The 26,013-nt window shown below is 48.3% G+C and overlaps 1 protein-coding gene across 1 annotated transcript in view; it reads left to right on the top strand.

Annotated features, from left to right (window-relative positions):
* The window catches only part of LOC113836527 (multivesicular body subunit 12B), a 161,364-nt gene that overhangs the window by 122,467 nt on the left and 12,884 nt on the right, over window positions 1–26,013 (top strand). Inside the window, exons 8-9 of the mRNA XM_027423736.2 lie at window positions 12,967–13,022; window positions 15,897–15,956. Of these exons, the coding sequence (XP_027279537.1) occupies window positions 12,967–13,022; window positions 15,897–15,956 (116 nt within the window). The remainder of the gene's footprint in view (window positions 1–12,966; window positions 13,023–15,896; window positions 15,957–26,013) is intronic.

The following is a 26,013-nucleotide window of genomic DNA, read 5'->3' as shown; positions in this document are numbered from 1 at the left end:
GTACAGAGGCTCAGTAAGCAACATAAAGGTGCCAAAGCATCTGAGAAATCTATATGAATTTTCTCCTCAAAGATGCAGCCCTCTGTCAGTTTCCTTGCCTTATCACCTCCCCAAAGACTTAGGGCTTGAGCTAGCTGACAGTTAAAGTCACTCAGGGTTCTGTGGGTCAGCAGGTGGTTGGACTAGATGGTCATGAATGGGGCAGGGGACAACTTTGTTGGAATGGGAAGAACAGAGACAGGACCATTGCCCATCACTCCACACAACCAGCCCAGCTTGGACACAGCAGCGGACTGCACTCCCAGGTATACAAACTGGTGTCAAATAGATATTGTAACACCGTTAGCCAAAGCAAGTCACATTGCCAAGCCCTGATGGAGGAGAGGAAAAGCAGGTTACACTTTGTGGTAGCATCCATGTCAAAAGTGCTTTGCAGAGGAGTGTGTGCTGGGTTAGGCCTGTGGTATTTTTGCAGCCTGCCCACTCTCAGAGTGCCTCTGGACTCTGACTGCTGTGGGGGTTACTGGGGAAAAAAAGAATCCACTGTTGAATTTATTTGCATCCACTTTAGAGTACTTTCTGTGATGCCTCAGAGATATAGACTTTATAATTAAGAAATGTGGTGTTTGAGATGATACCTATTAAAATTGGATATCAGCCCTGAGGTAGACATAATAACCTTGCGTGTGTACTACCGACTTGATAGGAAGTAGGGTTTGATTGAAGCACCTCACCTTTCCTCTGTGGGTGAGTAGAATCGGGGAAGGGTCCTGTCTTGCACTTCAGTGTCTTATGCCTGGGGGTCTGTGCTGGAGCCTGCTCCCCAGCCTGAGCTTGTGTTTGGCTTCCACTGGCATAAGTGGATGTTGTGCATACCGGCAGGGCAACACCAAAGTCGCTCTGCCTTCTTCCTCAGGGTAGTTATTGGGGGATCCATGAGCTGTCACAACTCAGCACTGGGGTTAGCACAGATTCCCTGACTAGATGTTTGTTGGGCTTTTACTGTTAAGTCTCTGTTGTCCCTTCCATAATGGGTGTGAGGTCTGGGGAGTGAGTGGCTTCTGGGTACTGACAGTAGCCTGTCCCTCAGCACACTTCACTTTTACTCACTGGACTTGGAAGCTATTGACTTTGTCACTATCATTCCTTCAGGATTTGTGGGTTGGCATTTGATGAGAGGGAGGTGCTTTCTCTCAGCCTGTGTGTGTGTGTGAACCAGCTTCTATCAGTTTGAACCAGTGGGTTCTCATTTGCTAACCTTTTTTCTTCCTGAGACGGGGTCTAGCTATGTAGCTCAGGCAGGTTTTGAACTTTCAATCCTCCTACCTCAACCTCCTGAATTTGGTATCACAAGCATGTACCACCACATCTGTTTCAGTCCTCGTCTTCTTAGATGCTCCGCTCGTCCTGAGTTAACCAGCGTCCATATTTCTGTGGCTCTGTGGAGTATATTTAATTTCTGGCTCAAGATGTTCCTGGTTTTCCTTCCCAATCTAGAATCAGCCATTTCTCTGAGAGCCTGCATCTAGTAGAACAAGGTGTAAGAAATGAAAGCAAGGGCTGTGAGCATGCATGCTGCTTCCAAGTCCCCTTAAATCTAGGCGCTCAGCTGAGAAGCATGTGTTTGTGCATGTGTACATGTATCCACACCAGTTCTATATTCATATTGATGCATGAATACACAGGCGGCTACCTCCACCTAGACATTGGAACCGGGTTTGTGCTGGCTAACCCCACTCTGGTCCATGTCACAGTGTGTGTGTCTGAGCTCCCTGTGCTTTCTGACGACTTCCAGGACCTCTTCTTCAGTTGAAGCACTGGATCTACAGTAGCATTCCTCTGTTCTGCCCTGGACACAGGAACTAAAGCATGAATGTTGCTTACTGGCTTCCTCTGCATGGCTTGCTCAGCTTGCTTCTTTATACCAACCTGGATTGCAGGCCTGGGGTAGCACCACCCGTAGTGGGCTCAGGCCCTCCCACATTATCATTAATCAAGAAAATACCCCCCCCCAGACTTGCCTACAGGTGGCCTGATGGAAGCATTGTCCCAACTGAATTCCTCTTTCTATATACCTCTAGCTAGTGTCAAGTTGAACAAAAGCAAAACAAGCAAACAAACTAGCCAAGACAATTGACCTCTTGCCAATTTGGCACACGGATGCATTACAATTAAACCATAACCTTTCCTTTTATATTTATCCCCAACATCTTAATATAAATATCACAAAATTTTTAAAAATTACAATTTAAAAAAAACAGTCTTTAAAAATTCAAACACTTTAAAAATTCAGTGTCTTTAAAACATCCAAAGACAGGCTGGGGAGATGGCTCAGAGGGTAAGAGCACTGGCTGCTCTTCCAGAGGTCCTGAGTTCAACTCCCAGCAACCACATGGTGGCTCACAATCATCTGTAATGAGATCTGGTACCCTCTTCTGGCCTGCAGGCATACATGCAGGCAGAACACTATACATAAATAAATAAACCTTTTTTTTTTTTTTAAATGGCATCAGCTTCTGGGCCTAGAAAAGCTTCTCTCTCAAAAAAAAAAAAAAAAAAAAAAAAAAGATGTTGTCCAAGAAACAAACATCACTTTAAAACATCCAAAGTCTCTTTCAAAATTCAAAGTGTCTCTAAAATATCTAAAGTCTCCTAACTGTGGGTTCCTGTAACATCAAAAAACGGGCTACATGTTTCTTATTTAAATAGGAAAAGCCAGGGCACAGTTATAATCATTTCAAGCAAAACCAAAGTCCAACAGTGTAAAAAGCTGGGTGTGTGGTATCTGGAATTCACTCAAGATCCTCTGGCTTCCACGGGCCTTGCACAGCTCCATTCCTTGGGCTCTGCCAAATATATCACTCATAGCTCATCTCACAGGCTCAGGCAGGCTGCACTCCACAGCAGCAGCTGTCTTTGGTGGTCATCTGTGGTACTGGCATCCCCAAAATGCTAGAGTCTTGTGCAACTGGGCAGTACCTTCAAACACTTTAAAAATTCAACTGTACCTTCACCAGTAGCTTCTTCTGGGCTCTGTTGAGGGACTCTTACCCTGCCACACGGTGCCAAGCCTCAACTTCTCTTCATGACTCCTTCAACCCTGAGGCTTCTATTGCAACTGAGGCTGTGCCTTCACCAATAGGCTCTCCTGATACCAAGCCTTAACTGCTCTCCATGACCTTTTCATGCCTTCAAAACCAGTATCACCTGGAAGACTCTTACAAAAGTCTTACTCTTGCTTCCTTATACCAAGCTCTGCTGCCAGCATGAGATGCAGCCCTGGCACCCTCTGGGCCTCAACTTCTGTGTTCTGAGAAAACATCCCCAAGATTTTACCTCAATGATACTGGTCTTTTCTTAATCACAGCTGATTCTTCAGCCCCAGGTGACCAGTATAAATTGTACCATCAAAGCAAAAGTTTCACTTTAGTGGTTCTAGTCTCTTGTTAATCACAGCCAATTCTTCAGCCTCAGCTGACCAGAACTACATAGTCTTGTTAAAAAATAACACAGGACAGACAGTCTTTACTTCCCTCGGAAACTGCACGAGCTGAGTCTCTACCATCTGCGCTGCCCTCAGCATTATGTCCTAAGTTCCCACAACAGCCCAACATTCAAGTGACTTCACAGCCCTCCCAAACGTGCTGAGGTTGTCACAACAGTACTCCACAAACCCAGTACCAATGTCTATCTCAGGGTTTCTGTTGGCGTGATAAAACCCCATGACCAAAGCAACTCGGTGAGAAAAGGGTTTGTTTCATCTTATAGTCCATATCACAGTCCATGATCAAAGGAAGTCAGGCAGGCATCTGGAGGCAGGAATTGAAGCAAGAGACCATGGAGGGGTACTGCTTCCTGGCTTGCTCCTTGTGGCTTACTCAGCCTGCTTCATTATACCATCCAGGACAGTGTGCCCAGCGAAAGCCCACCCACAGTGATCTGGGCCCTCCCTCATCAATCATTAATTAAGAAAGTGCTCCATAAGAATGGGAAAAGCGTGATCAAAATATATTATTTTTCAATTAAAACAGAAAGAAAGAAAATGTTCATAGATTTGCCTACAGGCCATCTGACGGAGGAATTGTTACAATGGAGGCTCTTCTTCCCACATGACTCTAACCTGTGTCAAGTTGACAAAAAGAAAACTAGCCAGGTGGTTCTTCTGGTCTGGTCAACCTAGCTAGACTGTAAGGTTGGGAATGGTGCCATGTGCAAGGGTGACATCCCAAAGTCGACTCTGCCTAGCCCCCAGCCCACACGCCCTTGTGTGATTCACCTAGCAGCCATTTGGGATGATGTCAAGGCACTGTCCATGGGTCTCTGCACCCACTCCTATGCAATTGTTAAAAGTCCAAGTTGAACTTCACCTTCTGACGGAAAATTTCACAGCTAAGTGAAAAAGCGCAGAGAAGTTACACTGTGATGCTGGTTTTGTTAACACACACACATGTACACACACAAAATATATTTCTTTATACATGCAGACATACATAAATGCACAGGAAACAGCTAGGGGCCCAAAGCCCATGCAGACCCCTGGCCTGGGGTTCAGGATGTTTTAACTTAGCTGGCCTTTAGGGATGGATTCCTTGGAAAACAGATTCATATATTGAGACATTCAAACAATACAATTTAGCCTGCTGCTGGTGGTGATGCACACCTTTAATCCCAGAACTCGGGAGGCAGAGGCAGGCAGGTCTCTGTAAGTCTGAGGTCAGCCTGGTCTACAGAGTGAGTTCCAGGACAGTCAGAGCAACACTGAGAAAACCCTATCTCAGAGAAAATAAAAAGAAAAGAGAAAAATTTTATTTAAAAGTGTTGGTGTTGGTGTTAAAGGTAAAAAGAGGGGCCCTGGAAGGGAAGGTGCGCCTCCCCTCCTGAGATGTCCACCATGCAAAGGCGGCAGTATGTGATGCTCACCCTGCAGGGCCTGGCCACTGGCCACCAAGCTTGCCTCCAGTGACAATGAAGTGGCTGGATGGGACTGGCCCTCATTTAATACTATACCCCTCCCTGAGTACTCAGTCCTTCTTCAAGAACAGGCCTTCCTCGGGTCCAGACTCGGCCTCACTTGTGCACAGTCACACCCCCATACTTCTGCTGGCAAACAGGCTTCAGAGTTACTTCCTTGGAACAGCAGGCGTGAGCACTGACTCCAGAACCCCTTGACCACAGAGGCCACTGTTAATCCTGTGACTGTGATCCTGAGACAACTGTCTTCACCTTAAGCTAGGTGCAAGGGGTCTTGGAGCAAAACCATTTCAGAGTTAAGTTAAAAGGCTCTCCTCAGAGGAGAGCAGCTGTTCTAGCTGGATTTCTAGTCTCTTCTGGATGTAGGACATGTCTCCCTGCCCTTCCTGCTCTCAGAGCTCTGCAAGAACCTCCATCACCTGACCAGGTTCTGCATTATAGGAGAGGCTGCTCTGAGCAGGGGTTGAGGCCTCCTTCCTCTCCTAGTACTAGGGATATGGAGAGCAATCACCCCTCAATTGAAGTGACAGTGTCAGGCATTTTGTATAGAGATGGGGTCTGGAGATGATTGTGAGAGAGATCCAGATTGCCTGTGTCCAACAGAACCTGGGGAATGTCCGTTAGTGGGAGACATCTGTGGTTTATTTATTAGCCTTCGACTTCTTTGTAGAAGTTTTGTGTTTTGTTTTTGCCTGTGATGTTGGGGGTGGAATCCAAAGCCTTGCTTAAGCAAGGCCTCCATCACTGAGCTGTGCTCCTGGCCCTTTGGGACTCTTTTCCAGGGGACATCAAACAGCTGGACTTATCATGGGGTGGGAGTGTCCATGGTTTTCTTGAAGGTAAGAATTAGGTCAAGACACAGATATTTTAAGCAGAAGTTCATTTAGCAAAGCAAAACCAACAATCAAAGAGAGATGGTGTGGGCTGCCTGCAAGGTAGGATGCAGCCTAGTGCATTATGCAATGTGGATTTTAAAGTTTAAAGTTTAAAACTTTTTGTTTTGTTTTTTCAAGAAACAGTTTCCCTGTAGCTTTGGAACCTGTCTTGGCTCATTCTGTAGGCAGTTGGCCTCAAACTCACAGAGATTTGCCTGCTTCTGCCTCCCAAGTGCTGGGATTAAAGGCGGGCACCACCACCACCACCCAGCTAGCTTCAGGAATATTTGAGGTGACATATTCATGGGATGAGATGACCTTTTATCCCTCTCAACTCATGAAGGGCCAGATTTCCCTTTCATGGTATTTCTTCCCATGATCATTAGAAGAAGCCCATGGGACTAGATTTGAAGTCAAAACCACAATGCAAATGGTATTTTAATGTTGCTAGGTCTCCCAAGGATACAGACCCTTCATTAGTTCACGTGGAGGATGTAGCACAAGCCTAGCTCCAGCAACAGGGCTATTTAACCACAACAGCATTCTGGCCACTGGGAGACCACCTCCCATCTCACTTCTTACCTATGTGGTACCAGACTGCACCAGGACTTCATTTCATTTCTGGATCAAGCTTCACTTGTAACTGCAGAAAGAGCAGATATCAGGGAGGGCACTGTTGGGTACCCTGTTTGTCATACCCCAGTGCAGTGCAGACACTGCATCCATGCCTCTGGGAGCCTTTGACTGGGACTCATGGGTAAGATGGTTTAATATGGATGCCCGGAATTTGTGAAGGGCCATTTGCTCTAATGATATCATCCCTAACCAACTGAGAAACTTGGTTGTACATGGGCTTTGTGTTTTTACCTCGTTGCAATAGGAGTGGCCCAGATATTATCATCTTCTTTTACAGTTGAAAGAAAGGCTCAGATAGGGTGATCCTTGCCCTAGTCACAGCAGTTGTGGGATAGAAAGTTGTGCTCTGAACTCATTTGCCAAAGAAATAGTCTATGCTTTATATATGAAAACCATGTATCAAGTGGCTGCCGTAGGACTGCTGTGCTCAGCTCTTTCATGTTTGCTGTCTCACCCGCCCCATCCCCAGCATTGCTGATGAGGGACATAATTACCCCAGGGCAGACTTACCCTGACTCAGGCTTGTGACTTACTCAAAACCACATGGCTAACAAGCTGGCACCATTGCGCATGTGACAGACACTGGTGCCCACACTTCTTCTTCGTCTTGAGTGTGGGGCTTGGGAGTCTCTGGCTGTGGCTGATAAATTGCTCCTTTTGGCTTATGAATAACATGGCAAAACAAATTACTTTGGGGACCTAGAAGGAAGTTGTTGGCCTTGTGTAAACTCAATTGGAATGTCACAGAGCAGACAGCTCTGGAGGCGTCTACAAATATCTTCCAAAGATATCTCCAAAGTGAGTCACCCAGAAAGCAGGATACCCCCGTGTTTTGGCTTGCAAATGAGTTTTGAGAAATGGCCTTGAGATCTTGAGTTGCTGGCACTTTTCCCATCCCAAATTGCAAAGGACTTTGGGAACGACAGAGGAAGGAATGGGGAAATGATTCGTTATTGCTCCAAGCCTCGAGCAGGTAGGTATAAGAGATTAAATGCCTCCCGCCATTAAAAAAAAAAAAAAAAAAAAAAAAAAATGACTACCTTCCTGACAGTAAGCCAGTTAGCCATGTCTCCTCAAGGACATTCAGGAACATTACCTGGGCTCACCTAATGCTGTGTGGTGACTGTAAGCAGGTAGCAACAGAGGTGCTGGGAATAGGATCTTGTTTTAAAGTTAAATTCTTACAACTCTATTGTATGACTCTTTATCTAGCATGTTGAGATGAAATATAACTGTCCTTGTCCTTCTGCTTGTGGAGATGTCAAGGAGGGATGGAGTTGACTGCTCTGAGCAACTTCAGGTGAAGATGGAGGGCCCAAGGTCTGCAGCTTTTGGGAGCTGGTCAGTGAGTGGTTTGCATAGAATCTGAAGAAGCCCTGAGGCATGTGTCAAGATGGGGGATCAAAGACAAGCTCTAGGGATTTCTTTGAAAAGTAAAATGATAGTTTCCACACAAAAGAAGGAAGCAGGAGCTATAGTGGGGGGCCCATTTGCCAGGCAGACTTCCTACAGGTTCATAGAGCAATCTGTGGGAGCAGAAATCCAATTTGATGTCCAACCGAATGCAGCATGCAAATTGGGCTGCTTCCCTGAGAGCACCAAAGACAGGGCCTGGGTCAGCTGAAGAAGAGAAAACAAAGCTCTAGACCCTCCCCACCCGCTTCCTCGGGGGTGGGGCACACAGCAGATTACAGCTTTATTTGTTTAAACCTTGGGATCTGTAAGCATTCACAGTCCTCTTGACTTGTGCTGCCTGGTTGTAAAAAGAACAGTTGAACGAGCTCATTGTTTGGGGGCTTCTTTCTTTAATGTATTTTACAAACACTCTCGGTGACAGGCCTGACATGCAGATTTCTATGTACTTGCTCTTCAGTCTGGGATTACAGCATTAATAACACAGTTCCGTGCTTCGTGCCATTTTTAAGCATGATCGTTATGATAAAGGGCATATACTTAATTACAGGCCTGCTTAATTACAGCTCTGTTGAAGCTCGTTTGTTTAGGAGAATGCTAATTGCGCTACGGAGCCCGAGGCACATCCTCACTTTCCCTCACTTTCATCTGCTCCTTGTTGCTCCAATCCATGGTTCAGCATTTGTTAAAACTGCCAGTGTTGGGGTTTTTGTTTTTGTTTTTAAGTAAAAAGAAGAAAGCAGTGGCCTGACACTAAAGGGACACAACTAGTCAGACTTTGGGAGCTGCTGTGTCAGGGTGCTCTCTCCACAGCAGGACCCTGACTGCTGTTGTCAAATGTGTCTGTTGAGTCTACTGAATTACTGTAGTATGAGACCCATTTTACAGACAGGCTCAAAGGTGTGGTGACCCCAGCATGGACACAACCACCAGCCCATCCTTAAACCACAGGCCAGGATGTGAGCCTGAGCCCTAGCTTTGTCACCGCCCTGAACTTCTGGGTGCCTGACTTCCCTGAAGAGGCTACAAAGAGGCTCCACCTTGTACAAGGGAAGGAACAAGGAAGAGACCTTGGAAGGACCATGGGCCCTCCATCTTTCTTCTCTCATTACCATCTAGGCTTGGAGGAACTTTTTATTAATGTCACCCTGGGAACCCTACCTGGAGAAAGGACCAATACCTGGTGTCATGTCATTCCTGATTCTGCGACATGGCCATGCACACAGTTTTGTGGGATCAGGGAAGCCCTGCCCTAACTCTTGCTGGTTGGCAGGGCACAGTGACCCCATGAACCACACTCCTCCAGAGGCGTGGGGCCCTGAGTAGGGTCAGTGAGAGGCTGGCATCTAGGATGGCAACCCATGCCTTCACTCTACTACAGTCCCTGGCTGGAGAAAAAGGGAGGAAGGAGGGGAACAGAGCTCCCTGTGAGAGGGGGGACAGAGATGATTTATGAGCAGTCTTAGGATCACATGAAAAATGTGTGCCATCATTTTTTAAGGATTAGGTTTGTCAACATATTTTCAAATATGGAAGGCCATCCAGATAAGGCTCCTAGGAATAGATGCTGTTGAATCAGAAGGGGCCTTCCCTCCTACAGCTAAACTGCAACACACAGACCCTACCCAGGTCCCAGCCAGTGGCAATGGATCTGCCTGTTCACTTGGTGCAGTGCATCTTCCAAGAGGAAAATGGGGTCCCCTGATCTGTGATTGGTCCAGCCAGCCCTTCTCCCTGTGGCCCTGGCTTTCTGGCAGATGGGAGTTTATGCCCACCTCGAGCCTTCTCTTACCCAGACTTGAGCCCTACCCTGCCTTCTCCCCATGTGTCGAATGCGGTGCTGGGTTGCTGGGCAGAGTCTCACCTCCCTGGGGCAGCAGGCCTGAGTCTGCCTCTCCATTTCCATCTGGAGTTAGCTTAGGGTCCCACAATGTCCTTCCTCTCTTCAAGGCTCTCAGAATGATCATTCAAGAATATCATGCAAGCTCAGAACAGACCAAGTGGCACTCAGGTCCTGTGGCCATGCTACACTGTAGCCTTGCCATGTTCCTTAATCAAATCACATTGATGTGTGTCTAACCATCATCCAAGCCATGTCCCCTTTTGTTACTGTTTATGTCTTCCATTCATCCTGTACAGCTGGACCTAAACTCTAAGGTGTTACATCGACCCTGGTAAATTCCATGCTCTGATGTAGCCCTGATGACAACATTCTGCGCCCTTCATCAGATTTCACTACTAGCCAATTAACAAGCATTCCTACTAGGTCCCTAGCAGCCACATTTCACTTAAACATCCCATGTTTCCTCTTAGATAACAGGTGATGCCCTGATCCCATTTAGAGCAGTTGGTTAATCTGCCTCTCAAGTGCCTAGGCTGTGTCATGTGGAAGGGAGATGTGGGTGCCACTGTGGCAGACAGATGACAATTTTGTGGTATCATTTCCCTCTTTTTTACCTTTCTGTGATTCTGGGACTCAAACTCAAGTTGTCAAATTTGTTCAGTAAGCAACTTTACCCACCATCTCACCAGCCATGTGTGTGAATGTCGGCCTGCATGCCTGTCTGTGTACCACATACAGGGCTCATGGATGCTGGAAGAGGGTGCCGATCCTCTGGAACTGGAGTTACAATGGTTGTGAGCTGCCATTAGGTGCTAGGAATGGAACCCAGTGTCCTCTGCAAGATTTTAACCACTGAGCCATCTCTCCAGGGCTTGCCCTAACCACACACACACACACACACACACACACACACACACACACACACACACACTAGCTTCTTTAAATGCAGTTTGGTTACAAGGCTTCAGTGTGTCCTGTGTGCTGGTGGTTCCTCTTAGGCTCTGCCCTCTGGTTCTACCAGGCAGACCAAGATCTGTTCTCTAAATAAGAGAAATGTCTGACTGCCCAGCACCCTGTTGTGAGACCTCTTTACCAAATGTAACCTCAGTCACTTTACCAAATGGCTTCTTGCAGTCAAGACTGGCTACAAAGGGGCTTCCCTCTCTGCTGCCAGTGCAGGCAGGAGTGTATCTGCCACTATCATCGTGGTGGCCACCGTCATCATGTAGCCCCAGTTTCTCACTCTAGGCCCCAGAGCTCCCATGAGGCTCCAGGTGAGAACTTCACTGTAGAAGTGGGTAAGGAGAAGCTCCATTAGCCCTACACAGCGGTGGGAGCAGTGCTGTGCACACACCAGTGTCCATGTGTAGTAAAATACGATTGATATCTGTTTCAAAGCATCTTAAGTCAGAGCTTCCGAGTTACTGCTTCCTGCCTGTATGACCTCGGTAGGCTCCACCTTTAAAGCCTTGGTTTCATCATCTCAAAATGATCAGAAGTAATGTGAGGGCCCGGGGCCCAGCAAGCCTTCGAGGTCAGAGCACAAAAGAGCCATGTAGGGCTTACAGCTCACGTTGGATGGTCAGTGGCAAAAGCCAGCGTGGCCTTTCTGGGTGTTGATGGGATGTGACTGCATCCCTCCCTGACAAGTGTGGCTTTCCAAAGATCCTTCATTCATGCTACTGTGCCTGCTGTGGCAGCTTTTCACGTGGTATTAGGGTGTTTGTATGCTGGTATATGTAATTATTTGGGACTTCCTCCCTCCTTCCTGTGCTAGAGTCACATCGTGCCAGCACTCAGCCCCGTCTCTTCTAGGCTGTAGGGCCCAGCTGCAGTGAGAGATGGCCCCTGCCACAGGTGTTTGTTGAACCTGGAAGGCACACGCAGGAGGTGGTCCTGCAGAGGGGGCTCCCAGTGTGGGCCTGCCCTGCTCTTTGTTCTCTCCTCCCTGCAGTATTACAGACACAAGGCTTAACACACACCATGTGGCACATCTTGTCGATCAGACGCCAGAACTGGACTCCATTCCGTCCCTCCTGCATTCTCGTTTCCACTCCTGCTTCTCTTCTACCCCAGCCCTGAAAGCTGGTCCCAGCATTCGAATACCAAGAAATGGGGGAGGGGGGCACACAATGTCCATTCTAAAACCACAATCTGCCACAAGCCACCCTCACTGCAGGCTGCAGGTCCCCACACTAAGGGCCAGATGTTTAGGCTAGATTTTACCTCAGCTCCATCCTGACTCTTTAAGACACCATTTCAGTCAGCAGCCCAATTGTTTGCCCATGGGTCACACTGTGACCCTGCACACTCTCCTCCTCTGTGGCAAGATTGCCACCAGTTTGGCACTGAAGGTTCTAGACACAGGTAGATTGCAGGGAATGTGGTACAGAAAGAAACTGAGTTTCCAGGTCCCTGCATTCCCCATCCACAGGCTGCTCATCCACACCCTTCCCCTGTCCTGTTGTAATTAAGCACACAGGCCAAGTCTTGACTCAGCCCTGAAGCTGTGACAAGCAATCAGTAACCATGAGCCTCCCCCCCCCCCACACACACACACACTGGGCCACTGGGCCAGGCCCTGGGCAAGTTGCTGGCACACTTCACTGCAGAACCCATAGCAGACCCTGCAGCTGGTAGCTAAGCTTCATTTACAGAATTTCAGATGCTTACCTCAAGTCCAGGCCAGAACTCTTTTGTAAAAGAGAGTAGTCATCAAAGTAGTACCACCAAACTACTTGTCTTTCCATGGAGACCCTGAGGGGCATCCAACACTGTCCAAGAGAGGTGATGGCTCAGCCTAGAGAATGTACAATGGACACACTTCTGCCAGCTTCCTCCCAGAATGCACCTCTGTCTCTCCCCCCCCCCCAGCCATTCATCACTTTCTTCCTGCTGTCAGGCCCTTAGTGGCCCCCACCACTTATGACATAGGCTAGACTCCTGGGTAAGGATGGAAGAGGGCTTTCATACTAGCCCTGTGTTACTCCCCCACATCAGCCACCCCTGCCTGACAGTCTATACTCAGAGGATCCACGAGAGGCATTTGCATCCCTGAGTAGAGTGTGATCCCTGAAAATGATGGCACCCTGTCCCGCTCTGTAGCTCACTTGAACTGGGCAGTACCTGCCTCCAGCCAGGGACTGATTGGTCCTCTATGTACTGACATCTTAGGTTCCTGGGCAGCAATGGTGTCTTAATGCTTTCCTCTCTGCTCCTCTCTTGCAGCAATGGATGGGGTGCCTTTTATGATTTCAGAGAAGTTTTCCTGCATCCCAGAAAGTGTAAGTGTTATGCATGATCCCCTCCCCTCTCCTGCCTAACCCTGAGTCCCTCAGCATCTGTGCCTATGAGCTACTCTTAGCACTCTGGAACCCCCTGAGCTCGGGGAAGTATTTCTGTCTGGTGGGTCTCTTACTCTGGATGCTGAACCTTAAAACCAGAAGGTAAAACTTCCAAGACCTGGGATGCGCTCTGCTCATCTCTGGGTCCTTCAGCTAGGGCCTGTACCTAGCAAATGCTTGAGAAGTGGAAGAAAAGAGCAGGTAGGGACCAAGATGCTAGAGACACTAAGCAGATGTGTGCATCGGGCCATACTTTTGCATTTGAGCCTTGTCTCAAAGTGTTTCCCAAGATGAGCTTAGTCAGTTTGTTTATGGCTCTCATTGTGCAGCCCTGGCTGGCCTGGAACTAGCTCTGCACACTAAGCTGGCCTTGCACTCACAGAGATCCACTTCTGCCTCCTGAGTGCTGGAATTAAGATATACACCACCACAACCATCCTTAATGATTTTTTTTTTTCTTTTTTGAGACATATAACGATGGCTGGCCTGGAACTCGCTAACATAGATCAGGCTGTCATCAAACTCAGGCCTACCTGCCTCCTCTTGCTTCTTTTCTTATGGTGATGAGATGGCCCTAGCTCCCCACTGTCACTGCAGCATTCTGTGTGTACTGCATGCTCTCCTGTGGCATGGTGTCAAGTGCGTCTGGCTGTGATCTCTGCTCAGGTTGAGCCCTGAGCCCTCTTGAATAACAGAGGAACTAGGTGAACCAGCCAAGAGCAAAGGTCAGTTTCCAGACCATGCAAGTTGCCTGCTACAGCCAGAGCCCTGTACTGGGCTCTCTGCCCTCCTGAAGGCATCCCTCTGATGGTGCCTGGTCCTCGATACAGCCTTTACTGTCTCTCAGCTGTGCAAGCCTGGGCCACACTGGGTCAGTAAACTTCTTTCTGGCTTTTATCCTTCCTGTAGAAGGTTGCTTTGAGGCATCACTAAATACCAAGGCCCTAGTTTGGCCCAGTGAAAGACCCCTCTAGTGTTTTTCTTGGACCCAGTGTAAAACCACCCGGCTGGCGATCCAACCTGCTCTGTCGTTTCCATTTTTATGAAATATAATAGGCCTCCTCTGAGCCCTTCTGGTAAGCAGCTTAATCGTGAAAAATGCTCCTGACGTGACATGGGGAGCCTGAGGAACTTCCGCAGACTCCACTTGGCTGCGTTGCCATGGAGACACTGGCACCTCTCCCACATGTTCCCTGGGAGAGGCAACTCTACCCTGCTCACCAGCTCCAGTTGGGAAAGTTTAGTGGAATAGTTAGAGCCTAATGATGCAACAGCTGGACCTCTGCTGGCTCCTGGGCCAGGCGGGCAGGCAGCCCCGTCCTCACACCATGAAGGCTGGCATCTTCAGCATAGCCAAACTGTTTTGTGGCTACTGGTAGAGCGGCCCCAGGAGCTCAGGGTCTAATTTGGTGGCCCTATCCCAAGTTTGCCCTCACAATGTGCTCCTGCCAATTCAGCAAGTGCTCAAGGCCACAGATGCAGGCCAAGCCCAGTGTTAAGCCCTTCTAAGCACATCTCTGTTTAATCCCCCTGCAGCCAGATCAGAAGGGCCCACCCATGCCACTTTTAACAGGCTTTTAAAGAAAATATGAGAGGGCATCCAGATGCCTCAGCAGGTAAAAGGGCTTGTGGAAAAAGTCCAATCACTGGAATTCAATCCCAGGAACCCATATAAAAAGTCAGATACAGGCATGCATGTATAATCCTAGCACCCCTAAGACATGGGAATTATGAGCCAGCTGGCCTAAAGTACAGAGGGTACTAGAAACAAGAGAAACCTTTCCTCGGCAAGGTGGAAAGAACCAACTCCTGAAAGTTGCCCTCTGACCTCCACATGTGTGTTGTCCACACTCACACTCTAAAAATATTCTGAATAAATAGAGAAGGTTAACCCATTCTGCACCAAAAGGCAGCCAGTTTGGAATCCAGAGTCTTGGACTCGGGAGCCAACCTCTGGCCACCACTATGCAGGACATCCCTGTAGCCCAGTGCAGGGGTGCTAACTCCCCACCTACTACAGGGCTCAGGGTCCAAGCCAACAAAGTCCTGGGTTCTGTGGGGATCTCAGGCTCTATCTGCCAGCTAGGCTGCAGGAGGCTAGCCTTCTGCTGCTCCTAGAAAACACAGAATGAGTGTACCTGGAAAAATTCTGCACTGGTGGCCTCACAGACAGTGAGGTTCACACGGTCCAGCCCAGGAACCTGCGGCTGACTCTCTTAGCCTGTGTATTTGCCAAGAAATATCCCATTGTTCACAGAATTGCAGAGCCCCCAGTAATGTGCAACAGTACCACTTCACCACCCTTGACCTTACAAACCATTAGCTGATGGATAGTTATTTCCTTCTTCTGTCATTGTCAGAGACCTGGAATCCACCAGATCCTTCCCTAGATCCTACAGGCCCTTAGCAGTCCTTAGGCCTCCCACCACTCTGTAGAGACAGCAGGCAATGTGGCCTCTGGTGACTGCTTCGGACACTTCCGGCTCCATATCCCACCACAAAAGCATGAATCTCACTCACTTTCTCCTTTGGTATCAGAGAGAAGATAAGCTAACTGACCGCAGGCACATCTTTTGGGAGGCCATGACTCCCCACCCCCAGTGCTGTGGATATGTGGCAAAGTAGTCTTGTGGTACTGAAGGCTCAGCCCACCATGTACTTTATGCTTTTCCCCTGGGCCCGTAATGACTGAGTAACACAATGTCCATTCCTGTGGGGAGGGGGATGGGTGGGAATGCTAGGGCAGCTTGAAGTCGTAAGAGAAAGGGGACATTCTGCAGCCATCAAGAAGGGTAACTTGGTCTGTGTTTTCAGATGCAGCCTTTTGATCTCTTGGGAATCACCATCAAGTCCCTGGCAGAAATTGAAAAGGAGGTAAGAACACTGGGCTTGCGACACTGCTTGCTCCTCTGTGGCCCCTGTCCCTCCATCAGGGCTCTGTTCCAGAAAGGTGGGTGAGAGCCCTTCTGAGGGAAAAGCCAGTGAGTCCCTTTGAATGCACCCATCACTTGCCATAGACCATGACAAATGCCTTGTCCTCTCTCTCATCATTTGCCACCAGGACCATTTGACCAGCTCTTGATCCAGAGGAGTGTCCTAGGCCCCTCATCCCTCATACCTAGCCAGGTGGGCCCCCTCCCCAATTTGGCAGGCTGCTTTGATGGCATCTGGGCGTCATACGAAAGACACCAGGATCAGGGTCCAAAGGAAAGTTCCAAGGAGACAGTGAGGTTCCACAGGAGGCCAGGGCTGCTAGGGTCGCCCCTGTTCATGGGCCAGCATCAGTATGCATATTCTCTATGTACAGAAGACTGCCACAATCACGTGCTGCCACCAGAGCTCCTCAGAGAGGAACATTTGTCTCACAGATGGACATGGCAGAACCATTTCAATATCCTTGGTTCCTTGGGGTTTTCGCATGTATACCCAGCCAGCAGAAGCAGGCTGCTTTATTGAAAGATGGCTGGAATCAAGGAAAATTGAATCAATGCAGTACAACAAATTCCTAAACCTGTCAAAGCAAAAACAAGATGAAAAACTCCCCCTTTGTCTTTGATTCTCGGTAAATCATAAAAGCATGATTGTCACCTATAGTTTTGTTTGTTTGATTGCTGGCAACAGGAGAAATGGCTGGCCACGATGCTAGAAATCTAGATGTGTGTAGGATTTCAAATCTGCCCTTAAAATGGTCCTGCAATCTGCCTGCTTGTGAACAGCCTTTGTCAGGGACCCAGCACAGAGTGGGTGTTCACATGGGGTGGAGCCTGTGGGTACCCAGGGCAGGCTTTGAGAAGGTGGCTGCTCCCTCTGCACTGGAGAACAAGATAGACCAAGGTCACAAAGAAGTTGGAGCAGCCTGTTAGGCTACCTCCTGGTTTCTGTAGGGGCAACGGCAGAATCTGTCTCAGAGGGTATCAGCCAGTGTTGTGTGCACAGGTAGAAAACTCTGGTGGCAATGGGTACCCAGTGCTGGGGTTTGGTGCTGCAGAAAGGGGCATCCAAACTCCCTCCCCTCCTGACCATCCCTGCCCTTGCCAGTGGGCCTTGACAGTAGCATGGGCCAGCATCAGTATGCATATTGGGGGCTATTCGTATTGGGGGCTATCTTGTTCTCACCCTGAGTGACCAAGTGACCTCTTTCCTCCTTTGTATGAGGCAAAATTGAGGCCTAGTCTTGTCCTGTGGCTGGAAGTTCCTCGAAGAGGGCTCTCCAAGCTGGTGAGGACAGTGGAGGCTTGGGAGACCTGTCCACCTGGGCTTTGGGTCAGTGAGTAGGTTAGACCCTGTTGTCAGGCTGGGGATGTGAACCAAATGTGTAAGCTCTCCTTCTGCTCCAAGGACTGGCACCTGGCCAAGCATGTTCTTATGGTATATTTTCTTCCCCTCAGCACTAAGTTGGGGTGTGGCTTCCCCCAAGACACAACACTGGGTGTTGGAGACGGCTCTGGAAGGAGCTTGTGGGCTTGATCCCAATTCTTCTGATTGACTTTTCTGAACCTGGGTTTCCTTTTCTGTCAGATGGGGTAGTAATGGAAATACCAGCCATGCTTAATGGGGCTCTGCTGAGATGGTGGGGTTTGGAGCAGGGCCTGAGCCTGCAGAAATGGCAGCATCACCATTACCACCACCCATCACTACTCCCCTCTCTTTCCATGGGGCAGGGGCAGGAGGCAATGTCTGCCCCGCCCATTCTGGTCAGCAGCTGAGGGACACCATCTTGTTTGTTTCTCACTGGTGGTTTCAGAAGAAAACAGGCCTGTATTTGCTGCTGGGTTATATTAAAGTTGCCTTAAGGAAGATGGAGAAAGGTGGGGAGCGGCAGCAAGTGGTGGGAAATGGGATGCAGAAGCACAGCAAGGGTCACTGTGAGCAGGGGTGGCTTGGCGTCTGTCACCGAGGACTGGAACGTCACCTGCATTTGCCATCCATGTGCTTCACGCCATAGTTTTTAGTTGTCACTGCCCACACTCTGAAGGACAGTGCCTTCCTCTGTAGCCAATTCAGTGAGTTTACTGGGAGCACCTTGATGTTGCCTCTTCTAACCCTGACTGCGGTGTTGCTTCTGTAACATGGAGACCCCAGAAGAGCCCTCTGCCATGGCCTGCGTCCAGTGTTTGGCCTGGAACAAGCAGGGTGCTGGAACTGGTAGGGAATCCCTTAGAGCAGGTGTGGGGTCTCCAGGAGCTGGCACGGTGTTGTCTGGATCAGGACATTTGGTTTTCTGTTTTTCAGTCCCTGCTGGCCTGGCTGCCCTTGTGGAGGAGCCCAGGGTCTGTTGGAAATGTACTTTGCCCACTGTCAATTCTGTTTTACACTGGTTAAACCACACCCCCCAAAGAAAACAAAACATAGGGTATTTAAGGCAGGTTATTGCCTTTCATTTTTTTGCATTTATTTATTTCATGGCAGTGGGAGCCTGATGCACAGTATATTCAGGTTAGTTGACAACTTACAAAATCTGTTCTCTTCTTCAATCACTTGAGTTCCAGAGCTAGATAGAACTTAGGTCATCAGGCCTTGGCAGCAAGCTTCTTTCCCCATTGAGCCATCTCACTGGCCCACCTTTGAGTTTGGAGCACAGGCTAAAGACCTGAACATCTAGGATCCTCTCCCTAGCTGCTTCCCACAAGGTGTCTGGGAAGGCATTTCCTCTGTGGGCAGAAATGGTGTCCAGTCACACTGCAAGAGAAACCTGGACGGAGGTCAAGTGAACAGCCCGAGTCCCTGGCAGTGAGGAAGCTATCAGCAGGTGGTCCTGATGAAAGCAAGAAGACTAAGTGTGGCCTCATAAGTATCTCCCTGCCCCTTCTCCTGAGGGGGGCACAGCTTGAAGAAATAGTGTCTGTCCCTGAAGGCAGCTGGTCAGTCTGTCCATCCAACATCAGGCCGAGTGTCTTAGTCACTGCTCTATTGCTGTGAAGAGACACCATGACCAAGGCAACTTGCAGAAGGAAGCATCTAACTGGGGGCTTGCTTACAGTTTCTGAGGGCTAGTCCATGACCATCATGGCAGGAAGCATGGCAGACAGGCATGGCATTAGAGCACAAGCTGAGAGCTCACATCTGATCCACAAGCTCACAGCAGAAACAGCAAGACTAGGCCTGCCATGGGCTTTTGAAACCAAGGCCACCCCCAGTGACACACTTCCCCCAATAAGGCCACACCTCCAAATCCTTCCCAAATTGTCCCACCAACTAAGGCCCAAGCCTTCAAATATGTGAACCTGTGGTGGCTCTTTTCATTCAAGCCACCTCACTGAGCATGCTCTCCCGCCACCCCAGATAGCCGCAGAGATTTTCTGAAGCTGAGCCTAGCCCTGTCTGCCACTTACCTTCCTGAGCAGGTCTGCCATAGAGCTGCTGGACCTGTCAGCCTGACAACAGTTAGGAACGACGCTAGAGAACCTCAGGTAAATGCCAGCACCAATGGCACATATCAGCACCTACCCTGTTGCTACCACAGCTTGGACTGACACTGAGTGACACATAGCTGGAGGGACAAGGGCACCTGGTGGTAGGTGGGCAGGGCATGAGAGTACAGTGCTCACCCTGGTAGACAGAGAACACCAAGCAGTATGTCTGACTGGCAGCTACACTCAAACTCTAGGTGTCCATGGGTTTCCTTCCCAGTGTGCTGATGGTGAAGGTGGCATGGTATCATAGCCAGGACATTGGGGAATCTTTGTGTCTGTGGTCAGGTGCCATTTGTTGATGGTGAAGGTACAGGATATTTTTATAGGCAGGGCACAGGTGAACAGTGTAGTCACACTGTCTGTGGTCGAGTGGCATGTGTTGGTAGAGGTGACAGAGTGTCATGGACAGGGATACAGGTACCCAGTCTGCCTGTGTTAGATGTCAGATGCCATATGTACCCATAGTTGGGGTTTTCGGTTTGTTTGTTTGTTTGTTTGTTTGTTTGTTTGTTTGTTTGAGACAAGGTCTCAGTTTCTAACTCTGGCTGGACTTGAACCCACAGAGATCTGCCTACTTCTGCCTCCAGAGTTGATAGGATTATTCACCACCATGTTCAGACCTCAGACAAGTCCCTTTGCCTCTCCAACCCCAGCTGAAGCACAGGCCTCATGGACCAATCCCATAGTATAGTGTCACTCTGGGCACCTCACAGCTGGCAGAGACTTTCAGGTGCCCCCACTGTCATGTTCCCAGAGCTTCCTGGCATGCACAGCTCTGGAGTTACAGGAAGACACCCAAGAAAAGTAGCATTTAAAAGTTATCGTCAAAATACATGCCGTCAAGCAGCATCGTGGCAGGGGAGGAGCCACTGAAAAGACAAAAACCTCACCATCCAGACAGACACTGAGACGTGGGTCGGGGAGATGAATGAAGCTGTGATTAATACAGTAACTCAGCCTGGAAGGCCCACACTCTCTCAGCGCTCAGAGGTTTGGCACAAGCTCCTGTCTTCAGAGGCCTCAGCAGGGTTCCTGTCAATTAGGTCAAAGCAATAGAGTGAATTTTGCTGTCTTCCCTTCCCATGGGAGGTGACGAAGGAGTCACAACAAGGTTTTCTGCCCTGTTCCAGCATGTCTCCCATCTTGTTTCTTTGCCTCTGTGGGAGGGTGGTATGGGGCTACTGTCTTCACAAAGCCATGCTGTCCCCCACCCCCACCCTAACAAATGCTGCTCTGTTGAGGAAGAGGAAAAATGCAATTCCACAGCCATCCATGATGAAGCGTCTTCTCTCCGAGTGAGTAGATGGGCATATAAATATTCCCCGTCGCCACGGCTCTTTATTTCCCTTGTAAGCAGTTCCCCCATTTCTCCATCTGATAGATTCCCTGTCGCAGCCAGGGTGGGCGTGCCCCACACACTCTCTCTCTCTCCAGTCACCTCCTCAAAAAACAGCCCTGCCCTAGCTGCCTGTGTCCTCTGTTTGCCTCCACCTACCTTTGCTGTCATGGGTCTTCACCTCAAACAGACCAACCCCACGCCCTTCTCCATCACAGGTCTCATGGGCCAAGAAACAGGGCCCTGAAGGTACGCCCCACACAAGCCTTTTATATCAGAGCAATGGATCCCTGTAGCAGAAGGGCATGGGCAGCTGAGAAACCAGTCCCTCCAGGCCCCGTGTGAACCAGCTCACCCAGAACTCTTTGTGGGGCATATGGGGCTATGGCAGGGGTTCCCTCATTAGCCTGCCTCTCTTGCTGGTGGAAAGTCAGCCTCCATTTTCATAGAACTTGAGAGCTGAAAGAGGGAGAGTCTCATTAGCAGAGGGACCGCCTAATATTAATCACCCCTTAAAATTGACAAGGGAGGCAGTTCATTTAACCACTTAATTGCTACAGGTTTTTATGGGCTGCTGTTTGCAGACATATTTAATGAAGAAGTTATAAATCTAAGAGAGCTTAAAATTTTAATTTTATCCCTAAATATTATCCTTGTTCTCGCGTTTGTAGTTGGGCCTCAGGAGTGTAGTCACGTGAGATACTCTTTAAATGAACATATTTGCTAACTGGCGTGATTTCAGTTTTTAAAACATTGGTTCCAGCAATTAGGCCTTTTTTTCCCAGTTCCCAAATGACTAGAGGAATTCGTCTTGATTATAATTGCTCTTAGCCACGCATATCTAATTTGTGTCTTTTTAAGTGTTAATTAGTAAACAGTTTGAGCTGACATCTTTATGTGTTTGTGTGTTGAAAAATGGGGCTTATTGCTTATTTAGCTTGGGGCTGATTCCGCTAGCATTTACGTCACGACTCAAAGGTGAAATTAATGGAAATGCATTTGGCAGCATGAAGTTAAAAGAATTTTCAAATTCAACTTCTGGATGTCCACTTTGCTGGGACCTCTTCAAATGAACGAGGTTAGGGTGGGCTGGGGAGCTAGGTCTACCAGGGGAAAGCCAGGCAGGGTTTTGCTTCCATAATGAAATGGCAAAGCCCCAATTTTATCACTGCAAAGTGTTCAGATCAGCCCAGATGTTCTTCTTTTCTGCTGTTGGAAAGCTTGCCTTGTGCTTAAGAATGTGAGCTGATTTGAAGGGTCGCACTGCAGGCATAGAAATATGTGGTCCCTTTCCACCATCTAGTGGTTTCGTCTTGAACTACAACAGATTACAAGGCCACCACTCTAGTAAGATGCTAGGTTCCCACCCAGCACCCTTTCAGCGGCTTTATTTTCAGCCAGAAAGGTGAAATATCTGGGAAAATAAATCTACCTACTTCATGCACTAAGTGTAATTAAGCCAACACACTCTTATTTCCTCCTATATATTCTCCAAAGGTCCCAGCTACTGCCCAAATTTTTACAGGGCTCACACTGGCTTGAGACCATTCCAGCTCAAAACAAAGAAACCCCAAAGATGGAGCCCTGGTGAAGTAAAGGTGTATCAGTCAGCTGACTACACCAGTTTATGGCGTGCCCCACACTGAGCTGTCAGCCATACATGTGATGATTGCCAGTCGAAAAGAATTTTTTTTTTTAACTTAAAGAACCTAATGGGTGGGCTAAGTGGCTTTTCTGAAGGCACAAAAGATGTCTTCTGAAATGTGGGAGGAGTTTGGTTCACCTTGCCACATTCTGCTGACCACAGCTCTACAACCACAATGCATACACAGACCAGCAATGGCCTTGCTGCTATGGTATCATTTGAAGCAGCTTGCCAGGTAGAATAGATGATGCGCACGTGTGTGTGTGTGTGTGTGTGTGTGTGTGTGTGTGTTGTGTGTGTGTGTGTGTGTGTGTGTGTTGTGTGTGTGTGTGTGTGTGTGTGTGTGTGTGTGTGTGTGTGTGTGTGTGTGTGTGTGTGTGTGTGTGTGTTTGCAGAAACCAGGGGTCAACATGGTTATCTTCCTTGATCCTCTACCTCAGTTTTTGAGACGACATCTTGTACTGAACCTGGAGCTCCTTGATTCAGCTGGGTTACTTGGCCAGTGAGCCCCAGCTATTGGTCTGTCTCTGTCCTTCACACAGGGATTATTCTAGCTTTCACACAGATGCTTGGGATCTGAACTCGGTCTCTCATGCTTGCATGGCTGGCACTTTCCCAGCAGAGCCATCACCTCTGCCCAGGCATCAACTTTTTCAATATTTTGTGTTTTCCCAACAGAGAACTACTGCACATGCATAAAATTCGAACTTAGAAACACATGGAGTAAAAAGTGAATGAATACCCCTGCTGCCCACGCTGGACACACACAGCAAACATTAGAGCATTTCGCCTGCAATCACCGTTCTGGAACCTGCTCCCTACCCCCCTCATTCTAAATGCTTCCCCTTATGCCCACAGATAAGTGGAGCTCTCAGCAGCTTCTTTCTCGGCAGATGGAGACTATTACAGAAGCTACAACTGGCCAAAATGCAGTTTCCAGCTCATTCCTTCTAACAGCCACATTCTCTGCCTTTTAAAAACACCTTTTTGAGAATTTTATACATGAATACTGTATTTATATCACTTTATTCCCCTCTCCAGCTTCTCTTGTGTTTCTCCCACGCCCTTTCAACCTCATGACCTCAATTATTGTTACACACACACACACACACACACACACACACACACACACACACACCATTGGATCCACTTAGTGTTGCCAGTACATTTTGTGTTCATGGCTGACCACATGGCATCAGATATCCTATCAGAGGTCTCATCTCTCAAGAAGTCTGGTTCTCCCTTTCTCAGCAGCCATTATTTGCCTATAGCTCTTCCTCTAGTGTTGGGGCTATGAGAGATTGTTTTCCCCCGGTTCATGTTGGGATGTCAGCTAATGGTGTCACTGTGCAGGTCTTGTTTGAGCAGCCATATTGTTGAGACTTAATGGGTACAACTCCCTGCTTGAAACAAAAGACACTGCCTTGTTGCTGGCATCCTGATTCACTGGCTTTTACATTATCACCTATGCTCCTCCTGCCACCACCATCTGCAGTGTTCCTTGAACCTTTGGGGGTAGAGCTTGTGTATATTTATCAGTTGGGGATGCGCACTCTGCCGTTAGATGGACTTTGCATTTTGCTCAGTTGTGGCTTCTACAATGGTCTTGTGTTCTGCAAAAACAAAAAAGCTTCTTGGGGGGCTGGAGAGATGGCTCAGAGGTTAAGAGCACTGACTCCTCTTCCAGAGGTCCTGAGTTCAATTCCCAGCAACCACACGGTGGCTCACAACCATCCATTTAAGAGATCTGGTGCCCTCTTCTGGTGTGCAGATATACATGGAAGCAGAATGTTGTATACATAATAAATAAATAAAATCTTAAAAAAAAAAAAAAGCTTCTGCTGGGCGTTGGTGGCTCACGCCTTTAATCCCAGCACTGGGGAGGCAGAGGCAGGCAGATCCTCTGTGATTTCGAGGCCAGCCTGGTCTCCAGAGCGAGTGCCAGGATAGGCTCCAAAGCTACACAGAGAAACCCTGTCTCGAAAAACAAAAACAACAACAACAACAAAAAACAGCTTCTTGGATGAAGTGTGAGAGCTGCACTTGTCTGTGGCTATAAGGGGAAGTATTTAGAATGCTGTTTAGGAAAGTGACAATAGTAGGCTCCCCTCTAGGACCCATGGGCTCACCAACCATTGGTAGTTGCCTAAGTTTACATTGTCTGGCATGAATTTTCTCAAGAGCATGAATTTCTCATGGACCAACTAGGAGGCTTTGGTTACCTCCAAAATACAGGTGCCACTATCGCCCTCTGGTACATCACACTGGCCCTTGTTGTGTCTCATAGACCTAACAGCTCAGTGGGACTTTTAATTGCACTTCTCCCTTGGTATCCCACCATAGCACCTTTGTCTACTTGAGTGCTAACCCTCAGGGAGGAGGCTTCTAGGTCAGGTCCAGCTTGATTTCTCTGATCCTGTGTCCTTCAGCAACAGGGTGTTGCCTTCTAGTTCTAGGAAGTAAACAAGGACAGCAGCAATAGTCTGTATCGTGGTCCCTTCTGACCAACAGTCTGGAGGCTCCTCATGCTTGGCACTTGGAGTTTTGGTGTCTGTGGCTTTGTGGGGTACATCCTCACCCCCCCCATGCCATGCCCTTCTATGATTATGCTGGGACATGCTTATCCAGTCACCTGCTGACTAACTTTGGAGTCATCCCCAGTGACTCTATCAACATGTGTAACTTGATTTTCTCTGTGTGTGTCTTTGCTCCCCAGGGTGGGAGCACGAGGCTAGCTTTCTCCACATCCCAACCCCAGCCCAGGGGCACTGTGCTTTTAATGTTTGACATTGTTACCTACTCGAGAGCTGAAGGGTTCCATGGTCCCCACATTGGTCTGTTGTCATTGGCTGTCCACTGCTCGCATTTCTCTTGGGAATCTCTCCTGTTGGTGCCCTTGGCTTAGTGGTTTTCCTCCACTTATTTCCTCCACCCTCGCCTTTCCCTACCTTCCCCTCTCCTCAGGGAGCATGTATGTGTGGTTACACTTGTCCACACAGAGGTATGTGCAAGGTTCCGAACTCAGTATCAAGTGTCTTGTTGTCTTGACGTCTTGTTTTTGAGACAAAGCCTCTCCTGGCTGGCCAGTGAGCCCCAGGGACCCTCTTGTGGCTGCCCCACAGCTTGGAGATTGCAGGAACACACAGTTAAACTTCACTATGAGTTCTGGAGACCCAAACTCAGCTTCTCATATTCACAGAACAAACACTTTACCTTCTAAGCCAGTGGTTCTCAGCCTTCCTAATGCTGCCACCCTTCAATACACACTATGGTGACCCCCCAACCATAAAATTATTTCCATTGATACTTCATAAATGTAACTTTGTTACTGTTATGAATCACAATGTAAATATCTGATGTGTAGGAGATCTGATATGTGACCAGTGAGAACTACTTCTCTAAGCCATCTATCTTCCCAGCCCCCTTTTATTCACTTTTTAGTGATACTTTCACAATTCTTTGAAATTTTCATGCGCTGTATTTTAAATATGTTCTCCCATTTTCATCCCCCCCACCCCTTTTCACCCGACTTTGAGA

This window comes from Cricetulus griseus, chromosome 6 (genome assembly GCF_003668045.3).
Source record: "Cricetulus griseus strain 17A/GY chromosome 6, alternate assembly CriGri-PICRH-1.0, whole genome shotgun sequence".
Taxonomy (NCBI): Eukaryota; Metazoa; Chordata; class Mammalia; order Rodentia; family Cricetidae; genus Cricetulus; species Cricetulus griseus.
This window is presented reverse-complemented; position numbering and strand designations above follow the sequence as displayed.